We start from the raw sequence: 25640 nt of genomic DNA, 5'->3' as shown, positions 1-25640 counted from the left end.
TACTATATTCATGCTATGCATATGCACTCACCTAGATTTCTTTGTCTTTCCCTCGATCGATCCTACTTGTCGATTGTTCCAGAACTCGATTAGGCTCAATATCTACATAAGCAAAATTTTCAAGATGATTATCAGATGCCTAAATCTTGAAATTAACCTCTAATAGCCTAACAATTTAAGGAATTGATAGTTTAGTTTCTTTTTTTATGGGGGAATCGGTTCTCCCCTGGGGGGTTATCGATTCCCCTCTAGCATTCTGGAAATTCATATTCGTTTGAGGGGGATCGATTCCCCTTGAATGGGTACCGATTCCCCTAGTCCAGAAATCCCATTTTGAGCTAAAAAATTACCTTATTTCAGCTCAAACCTTCCTATTTAACTCCCTTTAATATTCCTAACTTTAATACACATACTTAAACTCATTTCTACTCCATAATCACTTCTTTAAACTGCAAATCTAGTCATTCCTATGTAATTGCAAAAATTATACTAGTTTTGCAACATGTTCAAATTCCTATTCTAACACTTCCTATCCCTTAATTAACTTGATGACAAGTCAAATCTCACTTCCAATTCTTATTATGAACTCTAATCTAAAATTTTACTTTTCTACTTCCTTTCTTTAATTCTTCATATACTTCTCATCTTGAGGTTTTAAAACAATTTAAACTTCCTTTAAGCTTAACTATTGCCTAATGGTCATGAATCAACCATAAATTCATCAAGAAATTCACTAACAAGAGATCTTACCTTTAGTTTGAGTCTCACGTATGAAGAAGAAAAAAGAAGAGGATTCTGGAAGCTTTGATTTCCTATACTTCCACGTGGTTAATATAATACTAACCCCAAATAATTATCTTACTATAAAAAGACAATTTTTTCCTTCTAATCCTCCTTCTTTATAATTCAATCCTACACAAAATAACTCAAATAAGTCATTGAACTTTTCCATCATTTTACTTTAATCACCAAATTCTGAAACTTTATAATTTAATCACTAACCCGGTATGGAGGATGTTACAAATCTCCCCCTTAAGAAAATTCATCCTCGAATTTTCAATAAGAAAAGAGATGGGGATACTGATTCCTCATATCCTCCTCACGCTCCCATGTTGCTTCCTCTACTTTGTAATTCTTCCATAAAACTTTAACCAATGTGATAGTCTTGTTCCTCAATTGCTTAACCTCATGAGCTAAAATTTGAATCGGTTCTTCCTAATAAGTCAAATCCGGTTGTACCTCGATCTCTTCTGGGGTTACGATATGGGAGGGATCTGATCGATATCTCCGAAGCATTGAGACATGGAATACATTGTGAATCTTTTCCATTTCTGGTGGTAAAGTCAATTGGTATGCTACTGGTCCCACTCTTTTTACAATCTCATATGGTCCAATAAACCGGAGACTTAACTTTCCTTTCCGACCAAACCTCAACACATTCTTCCATGGATATACCTTTAAAAACACTTTATCCCCAACTTCAAATTTAATCTCCTTTCTTTTAAGGTTAGAATAGGACTTTTGCCGATCAAATGCCACTTTTAAGTTATGCTGAATTTCCTGAACTTTCTCTTCCACATCTTGAACCAAATCTGGACCAAGAACACTTCGATCTTTGAGCTCATAACAGTTTAATGGCGTACGACATTTCCTCCCATATAACGCCTCATAAGGTGCCATCTTGATACTATACTGGTAACTATTGTTATAAGCAAACTCTGCCAGTGATAAATATTTCTCCCACGATCCTTTAAACTCAATGACACATGCTCGCAACATATCTTCCAATATTTGAATAGTTCTTTCTGATTGTTCGTCTGTTTGGGGATGAAAGGCAGTACTAAAGTTTAAGCGAGTCCCCAACGCTCCATGCAAGGATTTCTATAATCTTGAAGTGAATCGAGGGTCTCGATCAGAAACTATAGAAACAGGCACCCCATGCAGTCTAGTAATTTCTCTAATATACAGTTCCGCATATTTTTCCATAGATAAATCTGTTCTGACATGACGGAAATGTGCTGACTTGGTCAATCGATCAACAATTACCCAAATTGAGTCTCTTTTGTTTGGAGTCAGGGGTAACCCCGAAACAAAATCTATCGTTACATTTTCCCACTTCCATTGTGGAATGGAAAGTGGTTGCAATAATCCAGACGGAACTTGATGCTCGGCTTTAACTTGTTGACATGTTAAGCACTTGGACACAAATTCAGTAATGCTTCGTTTCATCCCTGGCCACCAATACCGATCTTTTAAATCCATATACATCTTGGTTCCACCCGGGTGCATCGTCAATGGACTGCAATGAGCCTCTGCCAATAAATCTTTCTTCAACTCTTCATCGTCTGGTATCACAATTCTTTCTTTATAATACAATTTCCCATCAAACTTCATCTCAAAATCCGTAATCTCTTTATTCTTTACTTGCTCTATTCTTTTCAAACATATTTCATCTTGGCTTTGTAATTCTCCTATTCGATTCAACCATGCTGGTTTAAGTTTTAACTCTGCACATAAACCACCGTCTCCAGTTAAAGATAAACTTGCATCCAAAGCTCGTAAGGCTACAAATATTTTCATGCTCAAGGAATCTGCTACCACATTAGCTTTTCCGGGATGATAGTCAATTAACACATCATAATCTTTTAAGAACAACACCCATCTACGTTGCCTCAAATTCAGCTCTTTTTGAGTCATCAGATACTTCAGGCTCTTATGATCCGTATATAAGTAACAACGCTCCCCATAAAGATAATGACGCTATATCTTGAGAGTGAATACTTCAGCAGCCATTTCTAAATCATGAGTGAGGTAATTATTTTCATGTGGTTTCAACTGTCTCGATGTATACACTACCACCTTCCCTTCTTGCATTAATACACAACCCAAACCATTATGAGATGCGTCACTGAATACTACAAAATTCTTGCCACATTCCGGTTGAACCAAAACAGGAGCTTCTGTCAAAATTTTCTTTAAAGCTTCAAAGTTATCTTGACATTAAGGAGTCCAAACAAACGATACATTCTTTCTCATCAACTTCGTTAAGGGCAGCACTATCATCGAAAAATTCTTAACGAATCTTCGATAATAACTGGCAAGTCCAAGGAAACCCCAAACTTCAGATACATTCTTTAGAACTTCCCATTCCATTATAACTTTTATCTTTTGAGGGTCCACCTGAATCCCATTAACAGAGATCACATGCCCTAAGAAAATTACTTCCCTTAGCCAGAATTCACATTTGGACAGTTTGGCATAAAGCTTCTTATCTCTAAGAATTTGCAAAACTGTTTGTAAATGTGCGCTATGCTCTTCCATGGACTTCGAGTAAACCAATATGTCATCAATAAAGACAACAACAAATTGGTCCAAATAGGGCTGAAAAATCCTGTTTATGAGATCCATGAAAGCAGCAGGTGCATTCGTTACTCCAAATGGCATTACGATGAATTCATAATGACTATATCTCGTTCTGAAAGCCGTCTTTGGAATGTCCTTCTCCTGAATCTTTACTTGGTGAAAACCCGAACGTAGATCGATCTTCGAAAATACTGAAGCTCCTTTTAACTGATCAAACAAATCATCAATGCGCGGGAGGGGATACTTATTTTTTATTGCCACCTTATTAAGCTGTCGATAATCAATGAAGAGACGCATTGACCCATCTTTCTTCTTAACAAATAACACCGGAGCTCCCCAAGGCGACACACTTGGTCGAATAAATTACTTCTCTAACAGCTCTTGCAATTGATTATTTAACTCTTGCAATTCTTTCGGAGCCATCTGATAAGGTGTCATTGCAATTGGAGCAGTTCCCGGCATTAGTTCAATTTGAAATTCTACCTCTCTATCTGGAGGTAATCCTGGTAACTCAGCAGGGAAAACATCAGAGAATTCCCAAACTATTGGAATCTCATTTAATCATTTCTCTTTAGTTCTGCATCTATCACATTAGCAAGAAAGCCTTGGCATCCTTGCAACAATAGCTTCTTGGCAGACATCACTGATATTACATTTGCAAAAGGATTAAGCCTTTCACTGATCACACTTATTTCTGTTCCTCCTAGACTCTACAGGGTTACCTTTTTCAATCTATAATTAACATCTCCATAGTAACATAACAATCAATCCATTCCCAAAATTACTTCAAACTCGTCAAAGGGTAATTCCATCAGATTAGCAGGGAATTCAATTCCCTGAATCTTTATGGGACACCCCTTACAGACTTTGTTCACCCGAGCACTATGGCCTAATGGATTAGTTACTATAATCTCATTACTCGTAGCATCTAAGGGGATCCTCAATTCCTTTACTAACTTACTTGTAATGTAAGAATAATTAGAACCCGGATCAATCAGTACCAATACTAATTTATCATATAGCTGAAAAGTACCTGCTATAATATCAGGATCATCCCGATCTTCACTTGTCTTCAAACTGTATACCCGAGTGGTTGAGCGAACTTCATGTTGCGCGGAGGATTCAGACTGGTTCCTTCCTCTGCCTCTTCCTCGTCATCTCTGCGAGGCAGAGCCAACTCTCTCAGATGTTGCAGGCTCACCAACCATTAATGGACAATCCCGGATAAAATGTCTGGCATCTCCGCATCAAAAACAGGTTCCAGAAGCCATTCGACATAATCCAGAGTAATTTTTCCCACAATGCTGACACTGTCTCACCTGACTCTGAGTGGATCTCCCAGCACCAGATCCCACTGACTGTGTCTGTCTAGGTTTCACCTGACTTGCTCCTCTAGCAGAGGATGCAACTAATTCTGATCTAGCTTATGTTTGAAATCTCGAATCTCTTCCTCTTTTTGATGGTGCTGAGCTGGAAGAAACACCTGTCCTCTTTGATGTTTGAACTCTTGAATCCCTGAATCTCTCATTCTGAGCTCTCTCTAGAGCTTTTGCACAATTGATCACCTCCTGGAACGAGGACAAATTCAATACTATCAGCATCTCTTTCAATCTAGGGCGTAAGCCCTCCACAAACCATTCACAAGCTTCTTTTTCTGTAGGCACAAGCTCGGCTGCGAACCGACTCAGCTTGTTGAACTCGCACTCATACTCATATACAGAGCGGTTCATCTATTTCAAATTCAAAAACTACTGCTTCATCTGTCGAATGAACTGATCTCCAATGTACTTGTTTTTAAATTCATCTAAGAACAAAGACCAATTCAACTGGTCATTGGATATCCTCATGGTGATGTTCGTCCACCATATCCTCGCCTGACCCCTCAGCAACGAGACAGCTCAATCTAACTTCTCCACTTCAGAACAGTGGAGACCATCCAACATGATTTTCAAATCATTTAACCAAAGATCTGCCGCAACCGGACCTTCCTCGGCTTCTCCCTTAAATTCGGGAGCTCCTAAACCTCTCAACTCTTTTGCTACATTCATTCTTTGAGTTGGTGGAGCAGTAGGTTGAAGATGCGTCAAAATAGCATCCAACGTCCTGAAGAAAGTATCTTGGTCTTGTATAGGCACTCCCTGAGATGCCTGTCCTTCACCTTACCTGGCCAGGGCAGGTGAATTACTGCTTTCAGCAGGCCTATCCTCTCCTGCTTCACTTCGGGAGCTACTATACCAGATCAGAAGTTCTCACTATATGTTGGCATGTATTCCATTTAAAGACTCTATATAGACTCTGGTTTATGCCTAGAATCGGCTAAACCATAGCTATGATACCATTAAATGTAACACCCCCAACCCGTACCCGACTCAGGTACGAGTCTGAGATGTCACATTACCTTTTTAAAGCATTATTCTTAACAAAATAACAAAACATTTGAATTATATTAAAAAAATACGATAATCTACATATATATATATATGTATAAGTTTATACAAGGTTCACAAAATACTCAGAGCATACGCAACTTAACCTTCTATTATATGCCAACACTGATTTACATAACAAAATGACATACTATTAAGTTACTTCTGATCTGATAGTTACAGGAGTAATATTGTCCAGCTGCTTAACCTCGATCGTCAACTTTTTCGAATCCTACGTGTGCAACACTCACACACTAAGTCATCGACTTAGTGAGGCAATATAATAATAACCATAAAATATAAAGAAATTTCCAAAATGAGATGGGTTGCAATGATAATATGAATGTAATCAATACAATAACCATAACCATATTCTTACACATAGACTTATCAAATTTCACATTCATAAGTTCACATTATTAAGTTCATTAGCCCATGATACCATATTGAGAACCTAAGGTATGTGAGTATTGTGAGGTTGTGCACTATGCTGTCACCACAGCTCGTATAATTGCACCAAAGTGGCACGTAGAATTGCACCGGAGTGCCGCGTAGAATTGCACCGTAGTGCCATATAATAATGTCCATAAGGACCACATATCAATCCTTAAGAATTATATACATATACTAGGGATCAAGTATGTGTCTCACAAGACTTCACACATGTTCCAAAGAATATATATATATCCCGAAGGACCACGTAGATCCTCTACCCTTGGCATGCCAACTATACCTATAGTTCTCATCTACTTAACATGGGCTTTCACAATTCACATAATTTGTATCACGTAGACATAGTATTTTCATACCTATATCACATAGATATATCATTTCATGCATATTCATGTCACATAATGCATATGATATAAACTCATATCATGTTTCATAATATGGAATGTAATCATGTATCAAAATATTGAATCTAGACTTATCATAAGTCTAGAACTGATTATAATACTATATTCATGCTATGCATATGCACTCACCTAGATTTCTTTGTCTTTCCCTCGATCGATCCTACTTGTCGATTGTTCCAGAACTCGATTAGGCTCAATATCTACATAAGCAAAATTTTCAAGATGATTATCAGATGCCTAAATCTTGAAATTAACCTCTAATAGCCTAACAATTTAAGGAATTGATAGTTTAGTTTCTTTTTTTATGGGGGAATCGGTTCCCCCCTGGGGGTATCGATTCTCCTCTAGCATTCTGAAAATTCATATTCGTTTGAGGAGGGATCGATTCCCCTTGAATGCGTACCGATTCCCCTAGCTCAGAAATCCCATTTTGAGCTCGAAAATCACCTTATTTCAGCTCAAACCTTCATATTTCACTCACTTTAATATTCCTAACTTTAATACACATACTTAAACTCATTTCTACTCTATAATCACTTCTTTAAACTCCAAATCTAGTCATTCCTATGTAATTGCAAAAATTATACTAGTTTTGCAACATGTTCAAATTCCTATTCTAACACTTCCTATCCCTTAATTAACTTGATGACAAGTCAAATCTCACTTCCAATTCTTATTATGAACTCTAATCTAAGATTTCACTTTTCTACTTCATTTCTTTAATTCTTCATATACTTCTCATCTTGAGATTTTAAAACAATTTAAACTTCCTTTAAGCTTAACTATTGCCTAATGGTCATGAATCAACCATAAATTCATCAAGAAATTCACTAACAAGAGATCTTACCTTTAGCTTGGGTCTCATGTATGAAGAAGAAGAAAGAAGAAGAGGACTCTGGAAGCTTGTTTTGATTTCCTATACTTCCACGTGGTTAATATAATACTAACCCCAAATAATTATCTTGCTATGAAAAGACCATTTTGTCCTTCTAATCCTTCTTCTTTATAATTCAATCCTACACAAAATAACTCAAATAAGTCATTGAACTTTTCCATCATTCTACTTTAATCACCAAATTCTGAAACTTTACAATTTAATCACTAACCCGGTATGGAGGATGTTACATAGATATTTCATTAAAGAGAAACTTGACACTGGCCTGAGCTGTACTCCCTATCTGACCACTGGAGATCAAGTTGCAGACATACTTATAAGGGTCTACCTGGTAAGTATTTTCAGAAGCTAACAGGCAAGATGGGGATGGAAGAAATCCACACTCCTAGCTTGAGGGGAGTGTCAGAGATTAGTTACCTAAGTTAAAAAGATTGAGTTGGATTTGTAAATATTATATCTAGTTAGTATCCCTAAATCTAAGGGATTCTTTTTATTACTAGAATTAGTCTCGTACATAGTTTAGAAGTTACCTAAGACAAGGCTTAGACTTGTATATATAATTGTAAGTTTCCTACACTTTTAATAAGAGTGTATTACAGTATTCATGGCTTTTGTGACAAATCATGCATATATTTATGATAAAAGAAAATAATCAAACCACTTCTTAAAATTCAGAGTAGAACTACTAGGAACCAGGAAGTTTGAGAAGAAAGTTTTAACCATACAATTAGAAATATTACAACACCATAATATCCTCAATAGGATACGATCTATAAGAATTTGTATATTCAAGAAATTTGTGAAACTCATTTCATAGTAGTCCTAATTAATTCCTAGGCTCCCAGCAGCAAGGAAAAGAACAGTTCTCATGCTCTACACAGAGAATGCCTTTACTAATAGCACAGAAAGAAGATATAAGTCCCATTACCTTAGAAACTTTTAATAACTTGAAGTATCAACACCCATCTACTGAACACAATTCATGTTAGGAAACCAGACAAGCGGTAGTTGTAAGAGCCAGAATTGACATGTTGGCAGGTAAGAAGTCAGGTCCTTTGAGGCATCAAGCTGAGCAATATTTTTCTCATAATCTTGAACTGCAACTTGGATCTTACTAATAAATCACATGGATTTATTGCAGTATAAACATGACGTTTCAGCCCATGTAGTGAGGAGAAAATTTATAAAATATCCATGTCCATTTCTGGCTGCATTAAATGCACAGGAGAATCAAAGTTCTTCCCAATGGTCTGGCAGTCAGTTCAAACAAACAAGCGTTAATTTTCCTTATATCACATAGAGGTAATTATTTCCATCTACAGATGCTCATCCATTCAACAAGACAACTTCGGCTGCAAGCAGAGTGACCTTCGCATGTGCTTGCTTTCAATTAGAATATTGATAGATCATAAATGACCTTACAAACTTACTTTTCAACCATTAAGAGTCGTAAGATATTCAACTTAATTTAATGAATAAGCTAACGAGAAAAACTTAAAAACTGTATACACCAAAATTTCCAGAGGACGTAATCTACTTAATTCACTAGGGTTTTAGAAGGTTTAGCTTTGGACATTGACACCACATTTCCCTTTTATAATGACTATACCTCTAAGCTAAGGAATAGACAAATAGGGTACATGATGGAGTGAGAATTGTAGGGTTTCTATTTTAGCTAAACATGAAATTAATTCTGAAACACAAAAGTGGAACATGACTGAAAGAAGATATATGGGATGAAAAGCATGGAAGCCAAAGCTATCTGTAAAATGTCATTCAAATTCAGGAAGAAAAATATGCACATATATGAATAAAAACACTAAAATATACGAAATATTTAAAAACACTAAAAATATTTCACCTTTAGTAATCCCGGTAGTGTTTAACTCTTTATTTCCTAGCAGACCTATGTTAGAAAATTCAAAGGTTTCATGAATGTCAAGGGATGTCCAAGTAACAAATTAAGATTGAATGTATTTGTCACAGAAACACACTTTTTCTGACACCACCAGAATGTTGGATCATAAACTTGATCTATTATGGGAGCCTAAACCCAAACCCAAACCCAATTGATGTCATTACTTACATCATTTAATTAAAGATGTCATTGCTTACATCATTTAAGTAATGATGGCATTGCTTACATCAATTTAGTTAGGTGAGAGTTAGATATTTGTTGAATTTGTAATGGTTTAAATTAGTTTATTTGTGTGGTGTAGGATTGTTCTTGAGTAGTATAAATACCCCTTCCCATTTTAGTTTTAAGCATCAAGAAAAATTAAGAGCTTCTAAGTGAGTGAAGAAGCAAAGTCCTATAAGAGTAAGTTGTAGTTTTTGTTTTTGAGTGAGAGTGATCTTGTAATATTTGTTTGAGTTTCAATAAAAGTTGTTTGTGTGAGTGTTTTATTTCCAACACAGAACCCCAAGTACAATGCAGACCTGTATAATTGCCAACACATACTAGTGGAGAACAGGAAAATATTTTATTGACAGAAATATCATCAAGGCTTAGGAATTTAGTTCAGTGCTACTCTTACTGCTAGCGATACTTCAAATAAGAACCCAAAAAACTTGTCAAGGAAGAAAATACTAATTACTAATTGCTGAACTTGAATAATAGATACTGATGGCATAACATAAAGTTAAAAGATCAAACTACGGTAATGCTCCACAAATGTTAACAAAACTAGAAAAAAAAGAATCAATCAACACAAATCTATTACTCCCTACACAGGAAGCAAGAACACAATGATAATAAATTACATAACTCGCTAAAAATGACTAATTATAAAAAATACCACAAATAGCATCATTTTCCTTGAACTGGAAGCTTATGAGAAAACAATTCCAATGATAAAACCATCTTTTTCTAACTTTAAAGATGGTACTCCAATTTAAAATATTTCAAAGAAAAAACTCTAGAAAGCAATACTTAACATATTAATATAGGTTAGCAATTCAATTAACAAATACAGATATTGACAGTGCAAATTATACCATCTTTTCGTAACTTTAACTATGGCACTCCGATTTAGAAAAATTCAAAGAAAAAGGTCAAGAAATCAATATTTAACGCATCAATATAGGTTGAAAATTCAATTAAGAATTAAAAAGATGACAGAAGCATTTTAGAAACCTGATTAGAATAGTTACTAATACAATAAGGCTAACAAACAACAACTTAAATCAATTCGGCTACTTGTATACAAAGAGAAGAATCATAGATCAGGAATTTTAATTTTACCTCGATTTAATCAAAGTACTAAGAAATGAAGACATTGTATAACAAGATGATCCCTGCAGATAGCAGGTTTTAGACAACAATTCCCTTAGATGAATGTGTTTTTCTCATTTGAAAACATAATCAATACATACCCTTACGCTCTCTTCTTTTCATTAATCCAAGAATACTCTTGTTAATTCCAACTCATTTCATCATATCATACAACCACTTGACAATTTAACCATACAATACCATGTATTTTAATAGAGAAAAGCCCTAATTAACTGCAAGATTCTAACAGCTAAGGCAAATGGCCAAAATCCACAAAATTCACTACATTTCACTTCCTCTAATTAAAAAGTACTAGCATCGATCAAAACTAAGAAAAAGCAAAGTCAGTATTGACGATTTTAGTTTCTCGGGTGCAATTTTAGGGTTAGAGCGGAGGGATGGAAGACATAGTAGAGTATAGAAAGTTATGGTCATTAGTACTCTTCCGAAAAGGATTAAAATAGGTGAAAATACAGCAAAGCAATAGCAAGCAGAAAGCCATGAGATTACAATAACATGTACTTCCATTAATTCTGCACGATTAAGTGATGAAAACATATTAAACTCACAACTTGGACGGAGAAAATCAAACATCATAGACGATCAAATTATACGTTAACTTACACCTTTAAATTAAAAATAAAAAAGCGTCAAACCAAATTATGACAAGAACTAAAACTTACATATAAAGAATTGCGAAGAAACGCGAAAGCAAAGTAAGCACTTTCTCAAATGAAAAGTTTTTAAAGCATTTACCTAATTCAATTCTTAAAAACATTAGAAAACAGTATGTCAAGAAAAAGAATAATCAAATGAAAAATAATGAGAAAAAGGAGAGAGAGAAAAAACGAAAGGTAGAGAATCAAAAGAAAGAGTAAAGCCTACAGCCATTAACATGCAGCGATACCACCATGAAAGTTGTCAAAGAAAAGCATCCGCAGAATCATCATCAAAGCGAAGACGAAAACAAAGATGAAAACAATGAAAAAAAGTAACATACAAAGATACAGATCTAGTTTTTGAACCAAAATCGAAAGGTACTGTTAGCCTGGATTATCAAATTCGTCGTAGTGTAGAGAGGGAGAAAAACATCTTCGCCAACTTACACGAATAAAAGATCCCTTTATTATTTAAACATGGCAACTCCTTTTATATTCACTACGCAGTACGCACACAATTAGGGGAAACGTGTACACTTGAACAGCTGTGGCTTCTTTAATTTCCCAAGTGATATTAAAAAACACAAATAAAGTTTTCATGCATAAATCGATGGTCGACTATCTTTGTTGTTTGCTTCTTTTTTGTACTAAGGCTTGTTTTTCTTGACCCGTTTAGTTTCGTTGTTTGTTGTTTTAAGCCTTAGTAAAATTCGGTCAAGTATGAATTTTATATTAAATCGAATCAAAAAAAGATTTCGAGTTAGTTGAGTTAATTAGTTATATCTCATAATTGAAATTTTATTTGAATTTTTTTCGAATCTAACTTATAAAATTCGAATTGAAATTAAGTTGTTCGAGTTTATGAGGCAACATATCGTCTTGCCAACATGTACATCTCAAAAAGTTACATGAATTAAAAAGAGATCATCTCAATTGAACACCAAAATACAAATTTCTAGAAATTAAAACCACGTACCTCAATTTCTAGAAATTTTCATTTTAACAAAGATACTTTTAATTTAATCCTAGCAATATATAAAAGAATAGAATAAAATTATTAAGACATCAAATTTAACAACTGTAGTGTTGATTATAACTTTCCATCCTATTTCTCTAATTAATTTCTCACCATCCTCATTTCTCATCCTTTTCAACAATAATATATTATCACATTTGAGTCCATTATAGCTGTAGACACCCGTTTTTGACCGAACTTAAAATATATATATATATATTATAATAATAATTATTATTATTATTAATTATTATTATTTATATTAATTTTATTTTTGCAGGCCCATTGCCCCACCATTATTTCAACTACGTGCACCACCCACCTCTCCACAATTCTCGGCCACTACCCCCACTAAAAAACAAATCCCACTTTCTTTTGTTTTTTAAGGGGGCTCATTTCCATCTGAGGGGGGACCTGCACAAAGAAAAAGCACAAAAGGGGGAGAAAACAGAGCATATTTACCTGGCTTATCCGAAACCAGATTACAAACTAATGGCTCTCCTCGCCTGTTGCGGGTGAAAGCGGTTAATTATCATCATTTAAATTGGTGTCCAGTTTGTCCCCGACAATAAAAGATCGATGATGACTGTGAAAGCATCTGCCGGAAACACGTATCGCAAGCTGCGAAATGAGTGATCGCTGCAGCGGTAGATATCATAAAAAAAGTGAAAATGGAGGCAGCAAGTTTGTTAAGGACGTTTCCCCTCACGAATTTGTCAAGTCTTACGCTGCCTATCTCAAGCGCTCCGGCAAGATTGAACTTCCACCATGGACTGATATTGTGAAGACTGGTAAACTCAAGGAGCTTCCTCCCTGTGACCCTGATTGGTACTATGTCAGAGCTGCCTCCATGACTAGGAAAATATACTTGAGGGGAGGTCTTGGTGTTGGTGCCTTTAGAAGGATTTATGGAGCGGCTAAGAGAAATGGAAGTCGTCCACGCCATTTCTGCAAGAGCAGTGGTTCTGTTGCTCGACACATTCTCCAGGAATTGGAGAATATCAACATCGTTAACATTGATCCTAAAGGTGGAGGATGAATACTATGAGGAACTTGACGACTTTGATCCTTATTTGTTTATAAAGAACTTACCGGAGTTGTCATCTCTTGTTCCTGCTTTTCGGCCAGTGTTGCTACCCAATAAGACCCGAAGTTGCCCACCTACGACTCTAGTCTCTGACTTGGATGGTGAGAATACTTTTGAATAATCAAATTGGATGGACTTTTTTGCTTACAGTAGTATTATTGGCAGTATTTTAAACCTGAGCAACAAGTTATAGATTTATATTCTTTTTTTATCTTAATATTTAAGCAGATCTGAATTTACAACTGATTCTTTGCTTAGAAAAATCTAAGCTTATTTTTGAAATGTCATTAGAATTCCTTAATATTTTTTGATAGGTATATTTCCTTAGCCAATTTTAAATCCTGTTAACCTTAATTATGTTCATAAATTGTATACATGGTTGTAATTATTCGTGCGTATAATTTTGAGCATGTGACATCCCTCGGGTAGTATGTATGATACCCTCACGGCTATAATATGTTAACCTTAATTATGTGTAATTTGAGTCGGGTTTTTAAATTTTAATTTAAATTTTAATGTTCACAATCAATACAACCGGCAAATTAATTGGTACGGAAAGGGTAGTACAATGGTGCTAATCCTTCCTTGACCGTAACTGACTCTCGAACCCGTTTTAATCGAGTCTTTGTAAATACAAACCAATTTTTGGTCTTAAAAATGATTTTTCTTAAAAATGTTTTTAAAAGATGTTTTTAGGTATTCGACCTACCTAACCCAAAGGTCGATGGTGACTCTTTTTCAAATCTACCCAATTTAATTTCAAAATCCTCAATTTTTCAAAATTAAAATCGTAACAGTTTTTAAAACAATATTTAATTGTTTTACCTGAAAAATGGTTGCGACAACTTGGCGACTCTGCTAGGGACAAGTATGTGAGTCAAGCCGAAATTAATTTTCAGTTGTCTTTTTGAACGAAAATTGTAAGTTTAAATTTTAATTTCTTTATTTGATTCCAATTATTTATCTTTGATTATTTTTCAAATAAATAGTTGTACTGACGTTTTTCCCCCAATGATTTCAGATATTTAACTTTTTCCATCTAAGGCTCTATACCCGAGCTCCGAACCCTTTTAAGTGGGGGTGAAAATGATTCATTCGTGGGAATTTATTCTCCGTATGGGCCTAGCAAGTAACTTTCGAGATTCATATACCTTATGCCTTTGTGTGAATTTATTCTCTGTATGGGCATAAGGGAATGTTTCCTCTCGAGTTAAACTTAGTCCACATAAGCTTGTAATGGGCTTAGGACTAAGGGTCTAGCAAGCCCAAGGGACACCGACAAGGAGAACTCGGGTACCCTTTTTAGAACCTAAACTAGGAGAATACAAGAATTAGAGCCCACCCCAAAACCTCATTTCAAACCCTAGGCTGTGTTGAGATTATTTCCTGCTTTATTTTCTGTTCAATGGATGTGAACTAGAAATTTATGCGGTTAGGACTGGTTCGAAATTAACATTTGGGATAGAGATCGTGTCCGGGTAGGAATAATAAGCATGTGGGGTAGATATCATGTGGGGTGTGACTTTTATTTTTCATGATTGTTTTGATTATTATCTTTACCTCACTAACTCTTTTCATTTTTGTTCTCTTTCATTTTACTTTCATCATTTGCATCATTCAAAAGAAGTATTCATCCACAAAAACGTGTTTGTTAAACGTAAATAATTTGCATTAATGGACAAAGGGGTTATAATACTGTTGAGTTAATCGATCGACGGAATCGGCCAAGAGGGGGGTGAATTGACAATTAAAATTTTGGTGGAAGTTTTTGCAGAAAATTGAAAGTAATTACACAACGATTTAGAGTGGTTCGACTTTCTCAATCAAAGTCTACGTCCACTACCTTAGCTATCCACACTAAGGATTTTCCAACAAATTCACTAATTTGTTCTTTCTTTTGAGGCCAAAGAGATAACCTTACAACTCCCTCAAGAATATACCCCAATTCTTGAGAACACTCTTTCTCAAAGAGAAGATTACAAATTTGCAAACTTACAAGGAAATCTTCACAAGGTAGATTGTTTGCACAATTATAGAACAAAGAAAAGAACACTAAAAAATGAATACAATTGGGTACAAGTAGTGTTCTTGAAAGCAAAATGAACATTGAATGAAAAATAGGCTTGAAATGCTCAAACTTGAGGTTTGATGCTTTCTCTTTGATTATCTTGTTGATTGTTGTTTCTTGTTTTTGATCAATGGATTCTAAGCTTGTTTAAATACACCTTCAAATGATTCTGAACGTTGGGGATGCTTAGTGGAGTCAATAGAGCCATTTAAGTGTGAAAACAATTAATTAAAGTAGTTGGGAGCGTCGTGCATCGATGCATACCCATGGTGCATCGGTGCATCAGTGTAAAATTCAAATATTTTGACCGTTGGACCCCTAGTGCATCGGTGCACTAAGACTGCATCGATGCATCAAGTGCATTCGATGTTTCAAAATAGCCAGAGTGCATCGATGCATGGTATGTGCATCGATGCATGGTATGTGCATCGATGCATGAAATGCATTTGATGTTCAATTTAATTCGTGGTGCATCGATGCATGGATTGGTGCATCGTTGCATCACTTTGATAAATTGATTTTAGGCTTGATTTTGGTTTAAAATACTTTATGAAATTTGTTTCAAAAATTGTTTAAGTATAGAACACATTTTTACACATTTAGTAAGGTTTGAATTTGAACTAGAAAGACTTGGAGTTATAAATTGATATTCGATTAATTAAATCGAATATACTTAGAAAATCATTTATAAAATCTTAAAATTCATTTAAACTTAATTTGTTATATCGAAACAAAAAAATGTTTTCAACAATCTCCCCCTTTTTGATATAACAAAACATTTGTGTTATTTTAAGATTTTCTAAAATTTTGAAATCAATTTTGAAAAATTACTCCCTTTACTACAACACTTCTCCCCTTTAACACTTTTACACTTCTCCCCCTTTCTGTTAAATCAAAAGACATTAAAATGCTTTAAACAAGGTTTTGAAAAGCATAGCCAATTGATTTTAATATATATATATATATATCTTAAGCTGCTAAGATCACAATCAAAAGAGAGATTAGCCATTAGTTCTAAATCAATATTCATAAACAAATGTGAAATGCATAATTGGTCATATATATCTAATGATGCAAAAATAAGAAAATTCAACCAAACCAAATATATATATATATATATATATATTAAGTTCAAAATCCAATCATCCAAACCATAACAAATTCAAGCATTTAACAATCCAAAACAAACAATCCAGAAATATCAAAATCAATCCAAATTTGAAATACTAAGAAAGCATGGAGAAAAGGTCTAATCCATCGGAGGGTCGGAAGGAGGAGGATAATGAGCTCGAACTTCAAGAGTGAGCGCGTCCATACGTTCACGCATCTCTCGCTGAAACTCAATAATCTGAGACTCCATGGAGGTAAACCTCAGATCAAACCATTTCAAGAAGGATCGAAAATATGGTGGCATTTGATCTTCTTGCCGTGCCGGTTCCAGTGCAGGCTCATCGTCTGGAACGTGATCGTCGATATCTTGCATAAGTTGTTGAAACTCAGGATCATCGTCAGCAGCCGGTGCCGGAGGAGAAGCACGGGAAAAGCTAGGAGCAGCTCGTGAAGAGCTAGCTCCCGGAGTTTGCTTACCGGGGTCGAAATACCCAAAGACCGGTTTCCTCGTCTTGTTTCCAATCCGCTTTCTTCAAGGAAGTAAGATTGATTTGATTTTGGAGTGAATAGGATTGTCCAGAGAGACGTTTAGACTGAGTTTGATAAAGAGGTTACTCAGAAGACATCCATAAATCAATGTTTCAACATGTTTTGAAGGAACAATGTTTATGATATCCACTAGTTGACTAAAAATAATGTGGGGCAGATTTATTTTGATCTTATTTTTAATACAGTGCATCCACCATAAATCCCTAGCACGAAGAGTGGAGTACCTACCTCCGGATGGTCTAAACCACCAAGAGATCATCAAATGAAGAAAACGATCGTGATGAGATCGTAGAGTACTAACACTAGAATTTGGAACATAAGGATATTCCACATTTTCATTCTCATTATATAACCTATCATCATCTAACCCAAAACGGAAAGCTATAGTCTCGGGGTCAATATTAATATATTGGCCTAAAAGATAGGATCTAATGGCTATAGTCCCACATTGAGTTTCGTTTTGAATACATACTGCATTGGAATAGAAAATGCAGACTAACTGTTGATAAACGATAGGTTTGAGCTGAAATGTTTTATCAAACTTCCAAGCTTTAAGAATCGGAAGGTATTCAAAGTCAATATCTATCATAGCTTGAAGAGAATGAATACGCTCTTCCCGGATTCTATAAGATTGAAAAGAATTTATGTACCTAGAGTACAATTCGTCTCTACGACACGCAGGCATGTTAAAACAAGATCCTAATAGAGATGTAGGTGGAGGAGGAACGAGATTAGGAGGTTGGCTTGAACGAGAACGACTCGATGAAGTTCTGGGGCATTTCGGATTAGACATGGTTTAGGAGTCGGAAAAAGGAATATAACCTGCAAATTGAAACACATGTATGCAATTTAATCAATCCCAAAACTCAATTGAGTCCGCAATAATTCAAGGTTCTCTAAATTGAATCCTAATGGGCATAGTTTTGAAAACTATTTGAAAACAATTTTTGTAAAATCATAATATGTATAGTTTTTATGAAAACAACATAATTAAATCAAAAACATCAAATTTAAAAATTAAATTCAAATTTTCGATTTTTTTTATTTCGAAAATTCAAAAATTTCTTTGAAAATTTGTGAGTTTTGATGAAATTGGTTGTAAAATCTAGTTTGTAATCATCAAACAATCAATGCCTGATAAAATGTTCATCCTATAACTAATTAAAACTAGTCCTAAGATTAGAATATGATAAAATAGAGGTTTTTGAAATATTACCTTGAAAATTTTGGATTGATGAGAATGAGATGTTGTTTTGCACAAATTGATGATAAGAGCAGGATAAGAAGTTGAAAAGCTCGAAGATTCCGATAATATTTCGTTGTTTTTGAGCAAAAGGAGATTTTTGAGTGAGAGAGGGATGAATGGCGGGGTGTTTTGAGGTTTAGACATTTGAAAGAATGAGAAAATAGGGTTTTAATACCTAAAACCCAACGGATGCATCGATGCATGGCCTTGTGCATCGATGCACATTAAAGGTGTGCATCGGTGCACCTTCATGTATCGATGCCATTCAAGGATGCATCGATGCACTGTTAGGTGTATCGATGCATTAAGCACAAAAATGTCAAAAATCCGTTTTCAACACTCAAAATGCTAAAATAATTGGCTCTAGTGGTATTGGCAACTCATGTATTGAAAATTAATCATGTTAAATCAATCAAATTAATCCTTAAACTATATTTGAACATAAAATTAATTTTCACCAAAGAACATAAACTCCCCCTAACTAATAGCAAAGAATGCAATCAAAAATTATTATTATAAGCATTTTTCATTTATTCTTAAAAGTGCTAAAGTTATTTTAAACACTAAGTGAAGATAGGTCAGTTAAACCTAATTCTCTCCTAAGTGTCCAAAATCTTTCCTTGTCTAAAGGTTTTTTTAAAGATATCCGCTAATTGATGCAAAGTATCAACAAATTCTAGAACTACATCTTCAAATAGCACTAGTATTGTCACACTGATAGGAAGGTACCTACTTCAATTCCATAATCAAAAAGTTGTTTCATCCATAAACTTGTGCACACAACTACGGCTGAAATGTATTCTGCTTCAGTGGTAGATAATGCAACACATTTGTTTCTTTGAAAAACCAAGAAATTAACATATTTCCAAGGAATTGGCAAGTACTGGAGGTGTTTTTCCTATCTAATTTGCATCCTCCATAATCCGCATCAGAGAAGGCATGCAAGGTAAAACTAACTAGGAGTGTCCTTAAGGTATCTAAAGATCCTCTTAACAGCTAGTAAATGTGATTCCTTAGGACATGATTGAAATCTAGCACATAAGAAAATACTAAACATAATGTCCGGTCTACTTGCAGTTAGATAAAGCAAAGAACCAATCATTGACCTATATAATTTAATATCAACACATTTACCTCCTTCATCTATGTCAAGCTTTTTCGATGAGCTCATTGGAGTGTTATGTGGCTTCCTATTTTCCAGTCCAAACTTCTTGAGCATATCTTTGACGTACTTAGCTTGATTGATGAAGATGCCATCTTTCAAGCAAGAACCAATCATTGACCTATATAATTTAATATCAACATTTACCTCCTTCATCTATGTCAACTTTTCGATGAGCTCAGGAGTGTTATGTGGCTTCCTATTTTCCAGTCCAAACTTCTTGAGCATACTTTGACGTACTTAGCTTGATTGATGAAGATCCATCTTTCTTTGCTTGATTTGGAGTCCCAAGAAAAATGAGAGCTCCCCATCATGCTCATCTCGAATTCACTTTGCATTAGCTTAGAAAATTCTTGGCAAAGAACATCATTAGTAGAACCAAATATTATATCATCAACATAAATTTGAACTACAAATAAATATTTACCTTTATGCTTTAAAAACAATGTAGCGTCAACCTTCCCTTTGGAAAAACCTTTCTCAATTAAAAAGTTTGACAATCTTTCATACCAAGCTCTAGGAGCTTGTTCTAAACCATAAAGTGATTTTGTCAACTTAAGAACATGATTTGAAAATTTTAAATCTTCAAAACCAGGAGGGTGTTCTACATATACTTATTCCTTTATAAAACCATTTAAAAATACACTTTTAACATCCATTTGATATAATTTAAATTCATGAAAACATGCAAATGCTAATAACATTCTAATTGCTTCCATCCTAGCTACGGGAGCGTATGTTTCATCATAGTCTATGCCTTCTTCTTAAGTATAGCCTTGAACAACAAGCCTAGCCTTGTTTCTCACTATATTACCACTCTCATCAAGTTTATTCCTAAATACCAATCCAGTGCCTACAGTAGATTTATTACTAGGCCTTTCAACTAATGTACATACTTTACTTCTCTCAAATTGATTTACTCTTCTGTATAGCCATAATCCAATGTTCATCTTTTAATGCTTCTTTAATATTCTTAGCTCTATGCATGAGATAATGCAACATAATTAAAAATATTTCTAAGAGAAGATCGAGTTGTTACCCCTTTGGATGGATCACCTATAATCTCACCATCCTTGACATAGTTGTACTCTCTTGGGTAAGATACTTCCCTTTCTTCAATGGTTGGATTCTCGAGAGAATCTTGAGTTTCCTCTCTTTCGTTTCTTCCTTTGATGATGGTTCTCCAATGTCATGTTCATCGTCATTTATATTTATAATACCTACATCATCATTCAAACAAGAATCCTTCCTCGGAAAGGGATTATCGTAGAAAATAATATGTATAGACTCTTCTACAACTAAAGTTCTTTTATTAAATACTCGATAAGCTTTAGAATTTAAGAAATAACCCAAAAAAATTCCTTCATCACTTTTAGAATCAAATTTGCCAAGATTGTCTTTACCGTTGTTTAAAACAAAACATTTACATCTAAAAGGATGAAAATAGCTAATGTTAGGCTTTTTATTTTTGAAAATTTCATATGGAGTTTTCTTTAAGATTGGCCTAATCATTACTCGATTACAACATAACAATCATTTGTGGCTTCCGCCCAAAATATTTTGGCAATTGTTTTCACAAAGCATGGTTCTAGCCATTTCTTCTAAAGTTTGATTTTTCCTCTCAACAACTCCATTTTGTTGAGGGGTTCTAGATGTAACACCCCAATTTAGGGGCTAAATTATAGATATTATAAAGTATTAGATTTAATTGGTATTTTGAAAGAAACAGTGGATTAAATTGTAAAATTTCAAAGTTGACAGACAATTTTATAAAGTGCAAGAAATTCAGTGGCTAAATCTATGATTTAACTATTTTTTATATGGGATGAATTATAAACCCCATCTGCTGTGCTCAGTTCCAGATTGTTTCCCATATTTTCCTCTCCAACAACCCTTCTTTCAACTTCGGTCTACTCGCCGTCTGACCTCCGATTGACGAGCCGAAACCACCACCGTGTTCGTTGTCGACCGAGGAACAAAACCCCTCAAACCTTTCATCATGAATCGTCGTCGTTCGTCGTTAATTTCAGTCGAAAGTATCATCGGTAATAACTCAATTTCAATTGGTTTTTCGTCGATTCACGACGATCCAATCATCCGTTTACGACACCTTCCGCACTATTGTGTTCCTTGTTCCGTTCCGAGTTCACCGGTGTGTCCTACGCGCCCCCATGCACCGTCACTGCGTGTAGGGATGGTCCAAATGATCGGTTTGACCGGTTACAACCACCCGACCAATTTACCGACCCGTTGACCGTTGACCGGCGTTGACCACTGTTGACCAAAACTTTAACCGGCTTTGACCGGGCATTAAACGACCTTTGAATTTGACTGAGTATACCTATCCTGATATTTTTCGACGTTCCAAATCCGATTCAGCAGTCCGTTTTTTGCAATTCGGACCGAAGGCCTCGAAATTGCCAGTCAAACTCGTTGACTTAGATTTTGACCGAAAATTCCAAATTTTGGAAAAGTCATATTTTATGCTTTCGACGTCCTGAATCCGAATCTGAAGTCTGTTTTGCCAAATTCGAACCTGGTAAGCCGTTTTTCACTGATTTATCATCCGATTCGATTCGTTTTTCAGAATTAAGCTCTGTTTTTTATGTAATTTCTGTTGGTTTGGATCCGAGAAAATATTGCAAGATGATTTCAAGACTGAGGGCGTTCGAATGGAATTTATTGGTCGATCAGTATTGCACGTAAATTGAGGTAACACTTTACTACTTCTTTATGCTTTATAGAACATGATGGTATTGATAAATGCATGAATGGAAATGTTTGGTCTCATATGTGTAATTAATAAAGATATACACTCGATACGAATACGGTAGAAAGTATGTAACTGAATATGGCTAAGATGACTATTATAAGAAATTGGAGGACAGTTGGAATTAAATTACAAGTTCTGAAATTAAGTGATAAAAGAATCAGCCATGGATATGTAGATTTAAGTGATAAAAGAATCAGCCATGGATATGTAGATTATAATTTATCTCATTAAAGGTACTTAGATGATAAATTATGAGAATATTTCGATTAGGTAAAATTACGAAAATACCCTTATGTTATAAAAAGACGAGATTTGAAGATGGAAGTTGGATAAGAGGTTTTTACAGACATATTGATCTGATAAAAATATTGATGTGCATAAGAAATGTTAATTTTACTTGGAAATTATGCATAACCGATTTTTAATCATAGGAGAGTTTATGAAGTATACTAGAAGTCTGTTAAGGGAATCATTTCAAGATCAGAGAGTGTTCAAGAAAGCAATTAATCATAGGATCTCTAAATTATATTATTTTCGTTAAGGGTAATATCGAAATTATATGGTTAAGAAATTATGAAAATACCCTTGAGAGGTAAAATAGTCTGAGTTGACCCTGAATGAGAAAGTACTTTGAGGATTTGTACTTAACTTGATTAAGTACGAATTTGATTGTTAAGATCCTGACTTAGTGCAGAAAATATTCTTGATATTCCGTTGGTAAAAATATGAGAAGGTATTTGACCCGAAAATATCCGAGTTACGAGTAAATACCTGAAGAATAATTTATTGGGGGTGCTCTTTTATCAGAATTGTTCGAAGAAACTGAAATAGATGATAAATTGGAATTAAATAATAAGACAAGATGAAAGGAAGTGATTAAAATACATCGGATTTATAAAATGACCAGAATACCCCTGTAATGGAAATGACTCAAGAATATCACCAAGCTCAGGAATGATTGGATATCTTCGACTGAAATGAATTTAATAAACGAAGCACCAGAATTACCAAAATACCCTTATGACCTATACTAAGTAGATGTTTTAAATTAATTAAGGAATCCAAGTAAATATGGATGTTGTACTACCTTTAAAATTTATGGAACACAACTTAAGTGAGTCGATCAATCTTAATGATATGTCAGTACCTGAACGACATAGATATTATTTGATCGCGTGTTCGTCTTCTCAAGTTTGGTTCGATGATAATTTTGAAAATATTCAGCTCAGCAACTCTAGATCACATTCAGTACTAAGAATTTTATATTTGTTCGACAAATCAACCACGAAGACCGAACTGAAAGGAAGTACAATATATATATCCAAAATTCAGAAACGTCTGGAATTACTCTGGAAAATTCCGAAGTAGTTGGAATAGACTTGACTGCTAAATGAACTAGGTAACCTCAAGGACTAATGATTAAGTAAGAGATTGGAATAAGCCTGAAAACTCGGATGAACTTACGTGATGTATCATCTCTATAGATTATGAACCATAAATCAAGTACGTTGGTATTTCCTGATATAGTTGAAACATGGAAATGAAATAAAGACCATTAGAATATTTGTTCGTCTCCTTAAGTTCTGTTCAGTGATGACTCAGAAGGTGATCTATGGATAAGAATATTTGGTATTAAAGAGTAAATACCCTGGAAGGTTAATGAATTTGATAAGTTGACAAGTATTAGTTCTGGGAGCTATTCATCTGGAGTTGTTTGATAATATGATCAATCGACATAGATTGTAAAGGTCTTGAATCTTCGTTATTCCTTATCAGCTCAAATCACTCTGGTCATGTATGAAAACATAAATAACTCATATGTAAAGGATTTTGAATACCCTTCTGATTACGTAGAGCTTCCGTTAAATGTCCGAATAAGATGATCATGATAAGCATATTATGAATAACTGATGATTTTGTCAGTTAACAAACTCTTTTAATAGTGATTCTAATTTTTGACATTCTATCGGTAAACTGAAGATTTGTGTTTATCTGCCCGATAAGATTATCATGTATCTCTAAATAATATCTGGAAACTCTAGTGTGTTCCCTACTTATATGAATATTTTATCTGATTTCTGATTTGAATTCTGTTTTGACATCTGATCTGAAATATGTTCTGATTCCTAACCTGGATTCTGTTATGATATCTGATCTGAATTATGTTTTGATTTCTGATATCTTCGTTTTCTGATGGAGAAATGTTTTATCTTGGGGTTTATTATTGGAGGAAGATTATCTGTAGACTCCTCAGCTTTGTGTTCAGGGTCTAAATGGCATGTGCGGTTGGGTGTATGGTTCTGGGGAACCTACACATTTATGATGTGGATGGATGGGGTATATATATATTAAAAGATTTGTATCCTTTTACTGGTTTTACGAGAACACACTAGAAAACCTATTCTGATCTCCTGATCCTAGACATTCGAAATATATCTATCTGAAATAAATACTATATGTTACTACCTGCGATATCAATGGACCTTAGCTTAGCCTAAAAAAAATTTGTAGATATCTGAACCAATAAGGAAATGTATGTCTATCTGCATCTGCACGTTTTTCAACATCATCTGGTAGTTCTGTATTACTGAGCTTTCCAAAGCTCACTCTGTTACTCATTTTTTCAGGTTAGAAGAATTGTACCAGTGCAATTATCGTCATCAGTAAGGGAGTTCTTCCGGTGCTGTTTGTAGAGTACGGTACATGTGATTAGGGGGCATGTAATTGTATTTTGTTTTATATGTGAGTCTGAAAATCTGTTTTAATTCTACATACCAATTAATGATTTTATGAATTTATATATTTTGATAAAAAGTTTTAAATTTTCCGCTATTTTTACATTGGGTAGCTCCTGTGGCCCTAATGTGACACTCCAGATCTGATCGGGTTAACCGCATCGGTCTGAGGGGGCTACATTTAGTGGTATCAGAGCTATGGTTTGAGTCAAATATTTTCAAGATAGACCGGCCGGTCGAATGTTAAAATATGTCTGATCAGTACATGCCCCTACACTGCAATCGTACCTCTCTGAGCCGGAACTCCAGGGTTGAGTCCCTATCTATAACGAGTAAACCGAAGTTTCTATCCGTTAAGGCTATACTTGTACAAAAATGAATACGAGTAACATATGTCTAAACGTTGTAAAATACCTCACGA

The 25640-nt window shown here is 34.8% G+C and overlaps 1 protein-coding gene across 1 annotated transcript; it reads left to right on the top strand.

Annotated features, from left to right (window-relative positions):
- Window positions 1–13117: 13117 nt before the first annotated feature.
- On the top strand, window positions 13118–13528 carry LOC120199843 (40S ribosomal protein S19-3-like). The gene has a single exon (XM_039200837.1). It carries the CDS (start codon window positions 13118–13120, stop codon window positions 13526–13528), a length of 411 nt encoding a protein of 136 aa, XP_039056768.1.
- The last annotated feature ends 12112 nt before the right edge of the window (window positions 13529–25640 follow it).

Source organism: Hibiscus syriacus, unplaced genomic scaffold (genome assembly GCF_006381635.1).
Source record: "Hibiscus syriacus cultivar Baekdansim isolate YM2019G1 unplaced genomic scaffold, ASM638163v2 tig00005659_pilon, whole genome shotgun sequence".
Classification (NCBI taxonomy): domain Eukaryota; kingdom Viridiplantae; phylum Streptophyta; class Magnoliopsida; order Malvales; family Malvaceae; genus Hibiscus; species Hibiscus syriacus.
The sequence above is the reverse complement of the archived record's forward strand: the minus strand, read 5'-3'. Positions and strand labels throughout refer to the sequence as shown.

What these genes read in the sequence shown, in the direction of transcription:
- LOC120199843 (XM_039200837.1), top strand. Translation starts at nt 13,118, where the DNA reads ATGAGTGATCGCTGCAGCGGTAGATATCATAAAAAAAGTGAAAATGGA.